The sequence below is a fragment of the Rousettus aegyptiacus genome, unplaced genomic scaffold, assembly GCF_014176215.1.
Source record: "Rousettus aegyptiacus isolate mRouAeg1 unplaced genomic scaffold, mRouAeg1.p scaffold_m13_p_12, whole genome shotgun sequence".
Taxonomy (NCBI): Eukaryota; Metazoa; Chordata; class Mammalia; order Chiroptera; family Pteropodidae; genus Rousettus; species Rousettus aegyptiacus.
The window spans coordinates 35047756-35065638 of NW_023416287.1; the positions used below are offsets into that span (position 1 = coordinate 35047756).

The 17883-nt window shown below is 37.0% G+C and overlaps 2 protein-coding genes across 6 annotated transcripts in view; both read left to right on the top strand.

The window, feature by feature from the left end:
* Positions 1-2952: 2952 nt before the first annotated feature.
* SMIM26 (small integral membrane protein 26) lies at positions 2953-6125 on the top strand. The gene is made up of 3 exons (XM_036229706.1): positions 2953-3146; positions 4093-4143; positions 4244-6125. Exons 1-3 carry the CDS (start codon positions 3029-3031, stop codon positions 4387-4389), a joined length of 315 nt encoding a protein of 104 aa, XP_036085599.1. The 5' UTR covers positions 2953-3028; the 3' UTR covers positions 4390-6125.
* Positions 6126-9980: 3855 nt separating this feature from the next.
* The window catches only part of DTD1 (D-aminoacyl-tRNA deacylase 1), a 143950-nt gene continuing 136047 nt past the window's right edge, over positions 9981-17883 (top strand). For 2 of the 5 annotated variants that reach the window (XM_036229708.1, XM_036229707.1), the window contains exons 1-3: positions 9983-10160; positions 14632-14722; positions 15375-15610. In XM_036229708.1, coding sequence (XP_036085601.1) covers positions 10118-10160; positions 14632-14722; positions 15375-15610 — 370 coding nt within the window. In that variant the 5' untranslated portion in view covers positions 9983-10117. Of the gene's footprint in view, positions 10161-14631; positions 14723-15374; positions 15611-17883 lie in introns of all 5 variants that reach the window. The other 3 variants (XM_016146146.2, XR_004953654.1, XM_016146145.2) reach the window with 3 other exon arrangements.

Genomic DNA, 17883 nt, shown 5'->3' on the forward strand with positions numbered 1-17883 from the left:
GAAGATTTGAGAGTTATTAACATATAAATTAATAACAAGTAAAGTTGCTCAGTATGAGAAAAGCAAGCTTGGAACAGAATACTGATTTTTCTGTTTTGTTTTTAACAACTTTATTTAGGAATAACAATAAACTACACTCATTTAAAGGTGTACGATTCAGTAAGTTTTGACACACTGAATACATCCATGAAACCACCACCGTCAACATACAAGAACATGTCCATCACCCCCCATGTTTCCTCAGGTACTATTTAGTCTCCCCTTCTCCACATCCAGCTGTAGGCAACTAGTGGGCAGCTTTCTTCCACTGTAGATTAGTTTGCTTCTAGAATTTTATGTCGGGTTTCTCTTGCATTTGGCTTTCATTTAGCATAGTCCATTTGAGATTCACCCATGTAGTTGCATTATCAGTAGTTTGTTTGTTTGTTTGTTTATTTTGCCAAGTAGTATACCACGTTTCATTTATCTCTTCACTTGGTAGATATTTAGGTTGTTTCCATTTTTTACTCATATGAATAAAGCTCTGTGGATATCTATGTATGTACCTGTCTTGGTGTGGATGGACTGTTTTCAATTCTTTTGGCTAAATAGGAATGAAATGCCAGAATTGTATGGCAGGTATAGTTGAACTTTTTAAGAAACTGCCAGTATTATAACAATATAAAAAAAATGATTACAAAATGGGCAGACAACCTGTAGAGATACTTCTTCCAAAAAGACATACAAATGGCCAACAGACATTTGAAAAGATGCTCAACTGCACTAGCTATTAGGGAAACACAAATTGAAACTACAACGTGATACCCGCTCACACCTTTTAGAGTGGCTATCCTCAATAAGACAATAAGTGTTGGAGAGGTTGTAGGAAAAAAGAACCCCTCATACACTGCTGGTGGGAACGTAAATTGGTACAGCCATTATGGAAAATGGTATGGAGATTCCTCAAAATATTAAGAATTGCCATATGACCCAGCAGTCCCTATTTTACCCCCCAAATTTGAAAACATTTATCTGTAAGAATATATGCACCCTGATGTTCACGGCAGCATTATTCGTGGTGGCCAAGACATGGAAACAACTGAGGTGTCTTTTGATAGATAATTGGATAAAGAAGATGTACATACATATACAATGGAATATCAACCATAAGAAAAGGTGAAATGCTGTTATTTGTGACAATATGCATCGATCTTGAGATTATCATGCTAAGTGAAATAAATTGAGAACCACATAATTTCACTTATTTGTGAGATATAAACTGAAAGCAACAAACGAGACAAACAGACTCATGGACCTGGACAGTGGATTAGTGGTTACCAGAGGGAAGGTGTGGAAAGGAGGAGGTAGATAGGAGTAAAGGGGGTCAAATATATGGTGACAGAAGGAAATTTAATTTGGGGTGGTGAACACCCAATACGATATACATATGATGAATTGTTGAATTGTACACTTAAAACCTATATAATTTTGTTAACCAATGTCACCCCAATACATTTAATAAAAAATAAAAAGAAATAGGAAATTTTTTAAAAAAATAAAAAATCTGCCAGTATCGTAAAGAGGTTGTGACATTTTATGTTACCATCACTAAGAGTTCTGTTTGCTTCAAATCTTTACAACTCTTATCTCAATCTAATTCTTCATCATTCTGATAGGTAGGTAATAGGTATGTAAACTCCAGTTGTGGTTTTAATTTACATTTCTGTGATGACTAATGATGTGTCTGTGGTTATTGGCCATTTATATATCTTCCTTTGTCAAGTGTTTGTTCAAATCTGTTGCCTACTTTTTATTTGGGTTGTCTTTTTACAGTTGAGTTGTGAGGGTCATCATATCTTATGAATACAATTTCTTTACTAAATATATATATTTTGAATATTCTGTGGCTTGTTTCATTTTCTTAACTTTGACTTTTTAAGAGCAAAACTTTTAATTTTGGAAATATCCCATTGCCAATATTTATTTTGTTTAGTGCTTTCTGTATTCTAAGAATATTTGTTTATCCCAAGGTGACAAAGATTTTTCTCCTATGTATTCTTCTAGGTTTATAGTTTTAGCTTTTACATTTCAGGCAATGATCCGCGCAGAGTTATTTGGCAAAATACCAATTTTTAGAGGATGAGCAAAGTAGAAGAGTCCTGAAGGATATGGAGATCCCGATGAAAATGTTTTTGAAGCCATAAAAAGAGCAGGTGGGGTCAGTGGTTCAAATGCTTTAGAAATCAAGTTTGATTATGGGTGAAAAGTAGTTATAGATATGGCAATTTATTGAGTGTCCACTAGGTGCCAAGCACATCACTTTTGCTCTCAAGTTGTTTTGTCTATAGGGGTAGACTGTGCTTTGTAGAAATGTATATGGGTAAGAGAAAAGCTGAAGATTGACAGTCAAAAGAGAGGTTTTTGTTTCTGTTTTTGGAGATACGGGCTCGTTTGTATGATAAAGAGTAAAAAGAAAATGAAAATGTGTGGGAGGTGGAGGAGGGACAGTTAGAGTGTAATTAATGGGAAAGGGTCCAGAGGAAGTAGTAAAGAACAGGGCCCACAGCACAATAGAGGGATTAGCTTTGACGTGGAGGGACCCAAGGTTAACCCCGACAGGGTTCCAGAAGGGGAAATGGGAAAGATGAGTTGCGGTTTGAGGCAGGTGGTAGGTAGCTTCGCAAATCTGAGAGCTGGAGGAGGAATGGAATTAACCATTACAAAGAACATGTGAAGCCTATTAAGGCAGACGTTACCATTTTGCAAATAAGAAGTTTGTTCAGAGAATTTGTCATTTGGTAGGTCATTTGGTACGCAAGGTCGTGCATTCGCAGCAAAGCACGGAAGCCAGCCGACTCCAAGCTCCATGCTTGTGTCCAATCTCCCGCGTGACTTTCGGGACTACAGGCCCCAGGATGCATCTGGGCCAGCGTAGGGAGCAGGGTCGGTGGCCGCTCTCCATTGGAGGCAGCGGCGGCTGCGACTCGCCGACCGGAAGGCCTGTCTCAGCCCTCGTTTCGGAGGATTGAGGCCTTCCCTGAGCGGCGCCATGCGTGCGGGTCAGGCTGTGATTTGGTACCGGCGCATGTCAGCGGTGTACGCGTTGGGCGCCTGGACCCTGCTGGGCTCCTTGTTTTTCCTAGGTGGGAAAAAGAGCAAACTATCAGGTACGGCTCTCTGGCAAGACCTTTCACCCGGCCTGCCTCTTTCGGTGGGGCGTACCCAGGGGTCATACCGGCGGCTTCGCTGTGCCTCCAGCCCCCAGTTTATTCTGCAAAACTTGGGGACTGTTGCTTAGAGTCATTTGTTATAGTGGAGTCTGCCAGGCGCTACCTCGTAACCTTCTTACCTAAATCTTGCTTATTTATTGAATGAGGCCATTCCTATACTGAGAGTTTGAAGAATCTATGAGGTTCAAGACGGAATTCAAAGACACTGGATGCTGATTAAAAGAGGTGATGCTTCTGTAACATTATCCCTCGTTACATTTGGCGAGCAGTTTCAACACTTAATAACAAACACTCCAGCTAAGGAGCGTTATTAAAACCTTCCCGTTACAGGGCAGAAAAGGAAATCCCATAGCCTTTAAAAATGTCCTGGGAATCTGTAGATACTTCTAGTAGGTTAGTGGTTGCCTGAGGCTGAAGGGGAGTCGTGGATGGGGAGTGACAGCTAAAGGGTATAGAGTTTAATTTTTTTTTTTGGATGAAAATAGTGTAAAATTGATTGTTGTGCTGGTTGCACAGATCTGAGTATACTAAAAATCATTGACTGTTACATTTTAAATGAGTTAATTGTATGTACTATGTTAAACATATCTCAGTAAAGCTGTGATCTGAAAACTATGCTAAAGATGACATTTGGTGATGAAGATTATCTGTGGCCAGAAAGTACACATGTCCAGTATTGAGTGTTTAAAAACATTTCAGTGTCTGTAGTGGTCACGTTTTATTTATTTTTCTTTTTTACAGAAAGAAAATGATGTCAAAAATCTGATGGGGGTGGGGATAATTCTGGCCTTAGTTTATTTTATTTCTAAAACTTTACTAGTAATTTTAATGACTGATGTTTAAATTAAAAGTTATTAATTCAGGTGTTCTATTTTTTTTTAAGGTGATGATGTAGAGCAAAAGGATGTCTCAACAAATGAAATACCTGATCAAAGTAATTCTTACCTTAGTTTATTTTATTTCCAAGACTTTCTAATAATTTTAATGACGGCTGTTTAAGTTAAAAGTTAATAATTCACATTTCTTTTTTTAAGGTGGTGAAATAAATGAAATAACTGAGCTCCCAAAAGGGTTTTATGTGGAAACCATTGTCACATATAAAGAAGATTTTGTTCCAATTACTGACAAGATCCTCAACTATTGGAAATCATGGACCGGTGGCTCTGGACCAGAATCATGATTGACTGCTAAATTCTGAACTTTGGTTCAGCATATACATTTGATAGATGCCTTGGTTTCAATTTTATGTTTGTGAAAAGTGTATTTACTTTAATTTTGTTTTAAAATATAATCACTAATAATATGTGATAAATATTTCCTTGAGGAAAAGTAAACTTGTATATTCAAAAGGTGTCCCCTCTATACCTCATGAATGGGAAGGTTGAAGTGACATTTAACTTCCACAATCTCGCTTTTCTGAAACTAGTTCACGAAATTTGTATGTCTTTCATATTGCCGTCAGACATAGCTTTAGTGTTCCATTTAAGATTAGATGCAGCAAATCTCCATGTTCAGAATTTATAGCAGCCCCTTGGGTACTAATGGTACTTGGTAAGTATGTTATGAATTAGGTAATAACTCCCAAATTAAATAGACTCAACCTGTTCTTTAGGACCAGTAAAGATATCCCTCATTTTCAGCAGGCATGGATTAAACCCCAGTTACAGCTACCAGTGTTCTGGATACAGGGGACACAAAGTCGGGACAACATGGTTCCTGAAGTACAGTACAAGTTTGTTAACTTGCAACTTGTTACTTGGTTGCAAGTAACAAACCCACTTAAGTGATCTTAAATCAGGGTGTTTATCAAAAATTTATATAGGCAGCTTGGAACTAAAGCAGAGTATGCTGTAGTCTTAGGAGGGCCTGGTACCAGGAACTAGAGTGTAGCCAGTCACTCAATGAGCCTGCCTGCTTTTGTTGGGCTGAAATAAATTAGTAAACGCTTATACGAATTTTTTACAAGTTTAGATGTTCTTAGGTTGACATATGTGCCCTTAAAAATGGTTTCCTGAGTCTCTAGTAACTTGAAACTAAAGTTTTGCTATCTAAATGAAATGATGGATATTCACTGAATATACCATTTCCAACTAAGATAAAATGCTGAAACATTAATTACAGAACATAAGTTTATCTACCTTTTGCTTAATAGAGGAACTAAAGATACTTAGGTCTATTAGTAAACGTGTTGTGCCACATTAAAAATTTTCTTTGTGCTATGAGGAAATATATATTTCTAGAAATTATGTGTTTATAAATTTAAAAGAATACTGACATAAGTTTACAATTGCTTACTTAGTTTTACTAGAAATTCACGTTTTTAAAAGTTAAGAATTTCTATATATGTGATTAAAGGTACAAAAACTAATAATAGCGAAAACAACTACATATACAAGAAAAATAGGATATATTTGGCTTTAAAAAGTATGAGATACGTGTTTTCTTTAAGGGGAATGAAGTAATTTGGTCTCGATTATTTCTGATTGGGTAAGAGAATGAGACACTAAAAGGGACACAAAGTCAAAGAAAGTTTATGAAAAAGGAATCGAGAAAGGAAATTTTATGAGTGGTCAAGCTGAATAAGATTGAAATTAAGTGAATTTAAATATCAAAAGTAAGCTGATGTAAAATTAGAGTTTGGTTTTCGCTCTCTGTTAAAAAGGACAAAGTTTTCTAGGACTATTGGTCTGCAACTGATAATTGTGAAGCAGTTTTCTATCTAGAAAGCAAAGATTGTTTTTTAAAAATAATTTTCTGTGTATTACATTGTTTTAATCTGGTCCTTGATAAGAAAACTGAATTTCTTCAATAGTAAGAACTAAATTATGCTAGCAATTATGTAAACTATATTTATCTTTAAAATTTTATTGTTACTTTGCTTAAGTGGATAATTAAATATTGCTTCATAATGATTTATGATCCTAGTCAAATGTCCAAACCTTTTGCTATATTTTGACAAATTTCCCAAATTCAAATTATAAATAGAGTCTTGATCTGGAAGAACCTCTAGAACAGCCCCTGGAACACCTCAAAAGATTTATTTTTTCTCCTTAGAGAAACTTTTAAACTAATTAGTCTTATTTTTTATGTTAAATTACATGAGAAACATTATGAAATAAGTGATAAACTTCCAGGATATATAATAAAGATAAACAATGACTGTAAATTAAGTGAATAGGCTATGGGAAACCCAAGACAGCTATTTTGTATGGATTATCAATTTGTATGTTTCCCAGATGGAGTAAAGCCTTCCCCTACTTAAAGGGTGATACCTTCAGTGGCAAAGAAACTTAGAAAATGTGTTTCCCACTTGGGGTATTCCTTCGACAATCTGTAGTGACTGCGGAACCCACTTCATAGAGCAAATCATATGAGCCATGACAGCCTTGAAAACTCGGAATTATCACTGACCCTATCATCCTCAATTATCAGGCAAGTTTGAGAGAACTAATTGAAAAACTGGATTCAAGCAGAAGTAGTTTCACTTATACAGGACTGAATGAACTGATGAGAATGGTTACTAAATTTTTATAACTTTTTGTTCGAAACATTGCTGGTTCTTTAACTTTTGTTTTCCAGATATAAGGAGTTTTTTTTCTAAAGCTAGCTAGACTTAGAGCAGTTTGGTAAATTATACCTTTGTAAGCAGAATTAAAACATTTGTCTACTTCTCCCTGCTTAATCTATCCAGAGTTTGGAAACTCTCAGTGTTCTCATTTTCATGGCAGTATTGTTACTAGCCCAAGTTCAATAATAATTTGTTCTATAACAGGATACAGTTGGAAACTAGTTATATTAATAAGGCTTTCACTGGAATGGCATATTTGAGAGAGACATGCCTAGATTCAGATATGACCTGATAGCTTTAAGATTGACATATGGGTGATAATAAAAACCCTTGGAAATGTTGGCCTTACAAGGTTTCCGGTAGCCTTACTAGGTGAGTAAAGAGTTATTTCTTGGCAGGTGCAGGAACCTCAGGATATTTTGGGGAGCTTGAGAAGAGAGGAACTCATCCAAAGCTAGGTATTGTAGGCATCGTCTGATGGCAAGTCCTTGCCTTGGCTTTTCTGGCTTCAAGAGGCCTTTTAAAATTCAATATGAAAATTCCTTATGAAAAATTACAGCAATGCAGTTTTAAAAGAGCCTATTTGGTTAATTACTATTCTTGCTGGACTTAAACAAATAACCAGACCAAATTTATTGAAATGACTTATTTTGCAAATAAGTCTTAATTTGGCTATCTTTGGTAAAAATTGGAGTGATTTTTGAGAGAAAAATTATGTTTCAATAGAAACTATACCTTTGTGGATATTAGATTCTTGAGCTGTTCATTATCTTGAGTTTCTTTTTTTTTTTTTTTCCTACTTATAAACTGGACTGGATTTTGAATTCTAGCTCCTCCAATGTCTGCCTATGACTCCAAACTATTTTCAATTTACTTCCATCCTTTGACTTGGAATCACTGAGAACTGAAACTGCCCTGTTCCTAAGGCCATGCAAGCTCAAGCTGGACAACAAAAAACAGTTAAGAGAAATCATCACAGCAGCTCACATATGGACAATCTTTGTGCCTGTTGCAGAAAGAACATTAGAAACATTGAAACTGCAGACTAGGAGAATCTATTAGACTGCCTGCCTTCATCTGAAGATGATTCGAGACAAACATCTAAGAATCTTCTCAACTGCCTGCCTTCAGAACTCAGACACTGAAATTATAGTCTGCTCTAATCATTAATCTTTGATTTTCTTTTGTTTCCATAGATATGCCTCTTATTAAATATTTGATTGCTTGCATCAGAGACCTAACTTTGAGAGCCCACCAGCATCATCTCTGCCTGAAATGAGACAACTATTTAACTAAACTTTTCTCAAGACTGAGACTGGTTTAATGAGATATAAAGTGCTTTATCAACTCAACTTCTGGAATGTAAAACTTCCAAGAAAGTTTTAAAGGAGGAAACTGGGGGATTTCAGAAAGAGTCACCCTAACATGTACTTCTGTGATATGTAGATTGTGTAATGCTAAAGGAAACTTCAGCCATGGGCTCAAGAAAAACTTCTGCCCCTCCCTTAACTACCTAGAAGAATTTAAGTTAGGGCTTTGACCATAATACGAGATTATCAGAGATAACCTCCTTTGACGTATCTATAGGGCAGGGCAAACTACTAATTACTAAACATATGTTTTCCCTGCAAAGACCCTCTGAAGCCCCCAAAACACCTTACCTAATCCCTACCTCAGCATATCTCATATACTCATTTTTCCTTTCTATCTTTGAACCTCTTATGTATGTGGGGTCTCTGACTCTTGCATGTTTGTGTGGTTCCCATATATATGTATTTATTAAATTTGCTTATTTTCTCGTTAATCTGGCTCACGTCTATTTGATTATTAGACCAGCCAAAAAAACTTTGACGGTAAAGGAAAGGTTCTTCCTACGCCAATGCAGCTTAAACATTTTTGGTAGAAATACTATAAAACTGATACAGTCTTTCTCAATGCAGCATCGGAATATTGTGATGTTTGTTTCATTACTGGTGAGGTTAACTTTGGCCACTTTATTAAAATGATTTAGTGTATAGTGTTAACATTCAAGCACACTAGTTTGTAATCTTTTCTGGCCAAATGACTGTTAATTGTTCTTTATTTGAGTGCTTTCTCTTGTAGGGGAAGGAAAAATTTTCCTCAGCACTTGTAAGATCCCTGGGTGGGTCTGAAAATTAAGCTGGCAGACAGATGAACAAGAGAAAAGCCCACACATTTATCTAAGTTTTACATACGACAACTGAATCAATCAATACATGACCCCGGAGCCTTCATGAGGAAATGACCTGATGAAACAGTTGGACCTGAGTATTTTTATGCTAGATTTGATGAGGAGTGGGCAGTTGTGGAGGAATAAGGTCATGGAGTATGAGATAACTGTAGCAGTTTTGTAGACCTGCTAAAGCCTATTTATTCTTGGGAGACAGGATGCTCTTCCCTTCAGGTGCCTGGATGACACCTCTCACATGGGGGTTTCATGACCTGTTCCAGGGGAGAAGGGTCAGGAGAAGGTTTGAATGATTTTTCTGCTTCTGCTGTTTTCCCATTTTCTTTCAGCTTAAAATATTCCAAGATGCCATATTTTCTGGTAGCACATCCTAAACCATATCATTCTCCATTCACCAATGCTATTAGAGGACGTGATAATAATTTTAGTTCTTTACAGCTTTCTAAGCATCTTAACAGTCTATTTTATTTAAATCTAACAACCTTGTGAAGTCTAAGTATTAATATTTGTATTACAGGGGGGATTCGAATTAATTACAGTATACATCTCTGCACTAACCATGACATGGTTAAGTCAAATAACTACCTAAATAGATCAACTGCTGTTTTAGGCATCAGCTCCTGTTCTGTCTGCCACTGAGGCAGGAAGACAAGGGAAAAACAATTGGGAGGATTTGGAGGCAGAGGGATGGAAAAGAGGAAAGAGGGGCAGAATTAGGATTAGGATTTAGGGCAAGGCTGGGATTTAGGGATGATGGGTCTCAGGCCTGGGGATATGAGGAAAAAAACGTGCAGAAACTGGTTTGGGGAGAGTTGAGTTTGGGCACGGGTCGGGTGGGGACGGGTGGGGACGGGTGGGGACCAGCTGTGGGTGGAGCCGGCCCGAGAATAGGGCGGGGCCTATCTGGTTGAACGGAGTTGTAGTGAGGTCTCAGGTAGGCGTGACCGACGTGGGCGGGCTCGACCTGTGGTGGGCGTGGTCGACATCAGTGGGCCATCGCCAACCTGGTCCGACAGGGCCGCTGGGCGCGCTTCCTGGTGCCACCCGCAGAGGGCGCTGGTCGCAGAGCCTCTCGCAGAGTCGCGAGGTTGGAAGGAGCGCGGCACCGCCCCACTCGCCCCAGTCGCCGCCATGAAAGCCGTGGTGCAGCGCGTCACCCGGGCCAGCGTCACAGGTCAGTCGGGCGGGGCCGGGCCCGGGAGAAGCCGCCCCTGACCCCGCGCACCGCAGTCCCCAGCCGCCCCCGCGACGGTTTCCCCGAACGGTCCCCGGGGCCGCTATGTCGGCTGCGGCCCCTGTGCGATCTTGGCCCCCGCAGCGTCGAGTACCCCAGTAGGCCTGGGCGCCGCCACGGCCCAGGAGCGCTGTCCATGTGCCTGATGGGCCCCAGCGCGTCCCAGGCCTCAGGGTTTCCTGTTTAGGTTCGCGATAAACGCGCCTTATTATCTTTTTTTTTTTTGGTCCTGAGTACAGGGTGGCGGAACCTCCGAGCATCTCCATGGCCCGCTGTTCAATGGAATAGTGCACAAACAACATGTAGGGACCATTTCTGGAGCAAGAACACTCTCTTCCCAACGCTCTATTTTTAAATCTTCCATTTTGTGTATTTTCTAAATTTGCCCATTTCCTAATTTTTATGGAGCTTGATTCCCAATCAGATACACAGATATGAGGAGTTCATATGGATTCCTGACAGCTGTGTGTACCCAGGTAACCAGTCCCCAGACCAGCTTCAGAACGTTCCCCACCCCAGGACACCCCTCTTTTTCACCCACTGAACCCTGCAGGGATGGGGTGAGAATCTATAAAATTCAGGATGAAATATTTCTTTTACCCACCAATTTCTTGTGGACCAAGCAACCCAACCATTAGTCATCACTTGATCACTGTAGTCTAGTTGAATATCCGGGGGTCGGATGATTACTGTAGATAAGATAATTACTGTAGATAAGATAGTCTTTTTAAAAACTCAAACCAAGATAATGAAGATACTTAAAAATTTATAATGAATTTTAGATTGTTTTCTAGTCTTTTCTATTTTTGTTGGCAGAATTACAGTATTGTTACAGTCCAGATAATTCCAGATGTCCTTAAAGCCAGTCCACAACAAATATGTGTTCTTGTGCCCACGAAAGTATAAATCTAAAAACAAAACAACAAAATCCCCTGAAGAAACAACCAAACCTAGCAGAATCATATACCGGTGTTGAAGTCTGAGATTCTACTTTTCAAACCTGCCTAATGATTTCTAAGCTGTTCTGGTAACTGGGATATGGCCCTGGAGTAATAGGGAATAGAATAACACAGGGATTTATGGAATTTTAAAACAATTTTTTTAGCATTTCAAATAATATTTAAGTTCACTGAAACTGGGACATTCACAGATGGAAAGATTTTTTTGCTTTATTGAGAAGAATCTTGTAGTCTGCTCTATGGTCATCACTAACGAGTACATTTTGGAGAATTTAGTTTTGATCTTATCTCCTGAATTTTCCATTCTGCGGATCTGGAATATTGAAAACATGTATTGTGTGAGATTTGCTGAATAGTTTGATTTTAGTTTCCTATTTAAATTGTATGCTTTTAGTTAAAAACAAACAACCAACCTACTATTAAAAAACATCAAGTGTTAATTGTGGGAAGGTGTTAATAAAATGGAATTCTCTCTCAGTGCTAGAGGGACCTTGGAGTGCCAGACCTTCTAGTTGAATTGTAATGGAAAGAGATTTCTGATTTCTTAAGAATGTTACTGGCTTCACTGAAATGTGGCTGTACGTGAATGATGTTTTATTTCAGGGATTCTAAAGTGTCACTTTCAATTTTATGGTTGGGACAGAGCAGAATATTAGGAGTCACATCTTATTATGTGGCAGATTCACTTTATGAGATTGGTCAGGCACATTTTGATGTCTTAGCGTGATTATTGTGATAATCTAATTTAAAAAGCTTTGGTATAGGATATTTCAAACATACTCATTTGATTAAACAGACAGAATAGTATAGTAACCCCCATGTCCTATCACTCAGTTTCAGCATCCAAAATCCGAATAGAATTATAGCATGTTGGGAAGAGGATCTAAAATCTTTGGGTTTGAATGTGTTAGAGAGGTTGTAAATTCTTAGAGAAGAGGTGTCTGGGGTGATGCCACTCATAGAAGAAACTGACCAAGTATCTGAGGTCTTTTCTAGCCTGGTGATCTTTTGTGTAAAATGGTGCTTCTCAAGTTTTTTTCCTTGGGACTCCATTTGTCTATGATTGATAAAACATTCCTTTAAACCTCTTAATTCTTCTACTTGTCCCAGGAGGAGGAGCAAAAGTGTTCCAAAGTGAGAGTAAACTGATGTGTGTGTGTGTGTGTGTGTGTGTGTGTGTGTGTATATATAAACTTTGGGACTTAATTTGTTTCTTATTAAGATAATAATACATTATAAAAATGTTAACACTCTTCAAATAGTGATTCGAATCACTTCAAATAATGATTCTACTTTTGAGAATCAACTCTAAGAAGATAATCCTAATTATAGAAAACACTTTAGAGGGATGAATAAGTGGAGCACAGAGGATTTTTAGGGCAGTGAAAGGACTCTGTATGACATACTGTAATGGTAGATACATGTCATATATTTGTTCAAACTCGTAGTATGTACAACACCAGGAGTGCACCCCAATGTAACTGTGGACTCTGGATGATTATGAAGTGACATTGTAGGTTCATCTGTTGTAACATGGTGATGCAAGCTAAGGAAATGAGTTGTGGTGGGGATGTTGATGGAGAGACTGCATATGTGGGGACAAGAATATAAGGGAAATCTCAGTACCTTCTGCTCAATTTTGCTATTAACCTAAAACTGCTCTAAGAAGCCTGTTAAAAAAAAGCTTTAGTGTACAAAGATTTTCATCACAGTGTTATTTATTGAAGTGAGACTTTTGAAACAAGTCATATGTCCACCAAATGAGATGGTTAGTCCACTGGATGGGATGCAACTATTAAAAGATGTTTGGGAAAAGCTTATAACATGGAAAAACCCTTATGTGATGTTAGAGAAAAGATGAGACACAAAAATTGATAATATTATTACAGTTGAAAACATGAAGTAAAAATCTATGAAGAGAAAATATTAAAAGAAATAATTAAAATATTAAAGTGTTTGTCTTTGAGTATTCTTTTTTCCTTCCTGTTATTTATATTTTCCAAATATTCTATAATGCAAAATTACTTTAATGGTGGATATAACTCAATAATCATTGTTTTTTAAGCATTTAAAACATACTTTGGGGAAAATTTAGAAAATATATTGATGTTATAAGAAAATTAATATTGATTTATTTAAAAAACAAATAAAGCCAAAGACTTTTTCTAAAGCATGCAAACGAATAAACAAACCCGATTATTTACTGCTTATGTCAGGATGAATTTTTTTCTGTTTCAGCTTTTAAGTTAGTGGCTCAAAGAACAGTAAATCACTCAGTTGATAATAAGAAAAGTAGCACAGGAGACAATATTAAAATATTTGCTTTTTTAGTGTAAAAATAAGAGAAATTAAGCTTTACCGATATTTCAGGAATGATTTGATGCTAGTGCTCCCCTGGCGTCTAAATGTCAGGTGGTCCTTCATCAGATACCCGAAAGAAAGTAGTATCTTATTTTTTCCTTAGTTTGCAGGATACTGTGACAGTAAAGTTTATGGTTCCTTGTCAAGTATATTTATAGATTATTATTATCCTGCAAAAGTAAACAAGAAAATCGTAGAGTTGACTTTCTCCTGATTGGTCAGTACATGATAAATAACAGAAGATTGATAATCTAATGAGCTTTGGCAACAAGTTGGCCAAAAAAATTGAAAATTTTGAAGATCAACATTTGAAGTATAGACTTCAATTTACCATTGTAATGATGCATCTTGGCTTAAGTACTGTGCCAACACTGAGAGACTGTGTAGTGGTAGGAGAGTGTACATTTGACTACAAATACATATACAAATATCTGAAGTAGGAATATATGTTCAGTGATTTTTTTTTTTTTTATGGATGAGGTGAATGATTCAAAAAGATTTGGAAATCATTGCCTTAGAATACAACTTTAGTACTAAACTAGGAAAATAATAGAAGTTTGTTGACTTGAAGCTTAACTTTTAAACCATGGTTTTTGTATATAACTATCTTTTCTGCAGTAAATAGAAAAATAATTTCTAAATTTTTCTGACATAAATGTTTTTCATTGTGTGCTGTGTATTGTGTTACCAGATTTGCTGATTCCAAAAAATGCAGGCATCTCCTGAGAATTAACATAGCCGAGCTGGATTCTCTGGTCAGGAAAACTTTTCTGTTTTTAGAGATTGGCAAAATCCATTATAGAAAATTTCAAGTGTCTTACCCAAGGTCACACAGATGAAAATGTGGCCCTAAAATCCTGCTTAATGGTTCACTTCACAACTCATTAATTCCAGGTATAAAAACAGAATGGACATAAATTATGGTCATCTTACTGCATTAATGTAACTTCTTTCATTTTCGAATACCTATCGACTTTACCAAAGATGTTATGAGAAGTATGTGTGATGTTTAAACATTCCTATGGTTATTTAAAAGTGCTTCATGGCACCTATTTGTTTATGAGTCTTTTTCCCTTTTATTTACTATCCAGTCGGAGGAGAGCAGATAAATGCCATTGGACGGGGCATCTGTGTATTGCTTGGTATTTCTCTGGAAGATACACAGAAGGAACTGGAGCACATGTAAGATGTGGATTTATAAGTCAGTGCTATTTGAATGTGAAATGTAGTGATTATATCCCATTATATACATTATACACATGTACACATACACATTATATATATATATATATACATACTGTGACGTTGTTAAGCTGTCTTCAGATCTTTTGGCATATTTTCAATAACCTTAAGTTTTCTCCAGAGTATTTGCTGAATTGTTCATTTTGAGTAGGTCCAAGAAAGGGTATAAAAATGGGGTACTATTTTTCTCAGTGTAAAGATTGAAGGATTCTATAAAAAATTAGAATTGGACCCATGTTTTGACTTATTCCCCAACTTGAAGGAGCAGATAATGGATGGTTATCATCTTGGCTCCACTTCCCACTGGCAGCTTTTGTGAATTGGAGGGACTGGCAAAAAAAAAAAAAAAAAAAAAAAAAAAAATTCCCAAACAACCTTATGAGGTAGACCATGATTACCTATTCTTACAGATGAGGAAACTGAGGCATAGAGTGGAAAAGTAACTTGCCTAAGGTCACACTTCCTGTAAATGATGGAATCAGCATATTTTCTTGTTTGGCAGAATGCTGGTGATGTTTTGGGGGTATGGAGTGTGTTGGGTAACTTGTGATGCAACTCTGCAGGTGGCTTTTACTGCTGTGTTTCTCCTTAGGGTCCGAAAGATATTAAACTTACGTGTGTTTGAGGATGAGAGTGGGAAACACTGGTCGAAGAGTGTGATGGACAAACAGTATGAAGTGCTATGTGTCAGCCAGTTCACACTCCAGTGTGTCCTTAAGGGCAACAAGCCTGACTTCCACCTGGCAATGCCTACAGAGCAGGCAGAGAGCTTCTACAACAGCTTCCTGGAGCAGCTGCGCAAGACGTACAGGCCAGAGTTCATCAAAGGTAGGCAGGAGAATCTCTGGGACACCTTGGGTAGGGGGAGAAGAGAATCTGCAGTCCCAACCTCTCCTTTTCCAGACAGTTTGTCGTTTATGCTTATTACTTACTTAAAACACAGTGGCGGCTGCAACTGCTATTGCCGTACATGTCCTCTGAATGCCCCAGATACCGTTTGCCTTTCTTCGTTCTTCTAGTCACATTTGAAAATGTTTAGTAACCCACAAGTATGTTTGATATAGTGGTATTTTATATTGTTTGCTTACTTCATCAGACAGAGTACAACACAAGCCACAAATGTGAGCCACACGTCACTTTAAATTTCTAGTAGCCATATTAAAAAGAGTAAAAAGAAAAAAGTGAAATTAATTTTAAAACTGTATATTTAGCCCAATATATCCAAAATATTATGATTTCACCATGTAATATAAAAAGTTATTAATGAGATAATTTATATTCTTTTTTTGTACTTAATTCTTCTGAATCTTGTGTGTAGTTTATACTTAGAGCACATCTCAATTTTAGGTGCCCAGTAGTTGTAAGTGGCTAATGGCTATCATATTGGACAGTGTAGGTTTAGGTCTTTGCATAATTGTCAAGAATGCCAACCTACTTTGACTAACCAAGATTTGGCCTAGAAAATGTCTTGGAATAGTGGTCCTAGTTTGTGGGAGAATTATTAATCTGAAATTATGAATCTTTTTAAGGGGGTCATTCACTTCTAATCTGTTTCATGTTTCTGGAATAAAGTGTACTAAATATCATGTTTTGCTTTTTTCTTCAGTTATTAGAAGAGTATTTAGCCTCCTTTGGTAATGCACGTCAATGTAGAATGTCTAAGTAGAATGTCTTTTTTTTACTGCCATCATACCATTTTGTAGACATCTCATAGTTGTTAATAGTTAACTCTAGTTATTTCCTTTAACTTTCTGTGGATTAAACAAACCTAGCTCTCTTATTTATTGGACAGACTTTCAACCAAAATACAAGTTTTTACTTGATTTTGAAGCTCTGTAGCAAACACATCGAGGATTGTTAGTTCTTCAGATTAGCTCATGTTCAGAAGAGTGATATTCCTCCCCTTTGGGCATTTCCTTTTATTTTAATTCTCTTGTGTAACATGTCCATTTGCCATTGAGATAAATGGATTATATATGATCAGTATACTCCTGCTGTAAATCAAATCTTACTCTTTACTTGGGTCCTGGGAGAGCAGAATATGTTTGCCTCTTCTGGAAATATTCAAGGTTAGAAATCCGTTTACAATGCTGGTCATGGCTTTCGCCAGTATTTTTTTTCCTGTTCCATGTCCACATGGCTTTGCTGCAAACATGTTTCTCCCTAGATTTAGTAGTTAAGGCAAACCCTCTGAATAATTCTTTTTCTTTCTCTAGCCGAGCCAAGGAGAAAATGCCACCAGAATTGTCTCCTCTGCTTGATGTTTGTAGAATTCTCCCATTTCTGGGTAATTTCAGATGTATTTTAGAATGCTCTGAAGTCCCTTGAAAGGGTGAGCACAAGGAATATGATAAAAGCATATGTGAAGGCTCTTTAAATGGGAGAAAAATGATGGTTATTAAAGAATGCTCCAGTGAAAACAAAAGAGCATTTATGTAAATCCTTAAAGTGGAGTGTTGTGTGTATATTAGGTGCTTTGTGCTCCTTAAAACACTTTTTACTTTTGAAATGATTTGCATTTTATCCAGGTAATTATTTGAAGTGCCCAAAGCAATGTACTATAGACAATGTAATTTTATAATGGATCAAAATTTAAGCTCATGGGATGTGATACATCTGATCATTTTGGTGAAAAAAAACTCCTTGAATTATGTAAAGAGTTTGAATTTAAATTTATTTCCATTTCCTTTGGGCTTTCAGAAGCACTGCAGTGATAGCAGCAGTGCATTACTTACTCTTTTGGCCTTTTACCTCTTTTATGGTCTTCAGTGGAACAAAATGCATAGAGCATGTTTTCTACATGCATGCTGTCTTTTGGTTAATTTTTAGATTTTGACTTCCATCTCCAATATGGAAAACCCTCTCTTAGCTGAAGGGGGGTTGGAACATAAACAAACTGCTAAATACCTTTTCTTTATTTTAGGATTTTCAGGGCTACATCAGCAACCTTAAGACTTAAAGTGGTTTAATTTGATTTTTGAAAAAAATAAGTTTTTTTCTTTCGTTTTCTTGGGTTATAAATGACATCTAACACCCTATTAGTTTTAGTTTTACCACATGATAATTTGATATATGCATATGTTGTGAAGTGATTACCCCGG

Excerpts from the sequence above, each read along its gene's own strand:
- SMIM26 (XM_036229706.1), top strand. The coding sequence starts at position 3,029 with ATGCGTGCGGGTCAGGCTGTGATTTGGTACCGGCGCATGTCAGCGGTG. Across the intron at positions 3,147-4,092 it reads GAAAAAGAGCAAACTATCAG|GTGATGATGTAGAGCAAAAG; the intron begins GTACGGCTCTCT and ends TTTTTTTTTAAG. Across the intron at positions 4,144-4,243 it reads AAATGAAATACCTGATCAAA|GTGGTGAAATAAATGAAATA; the intron begins GTAATTCTTACC and ends TCTTTTTTTAAG.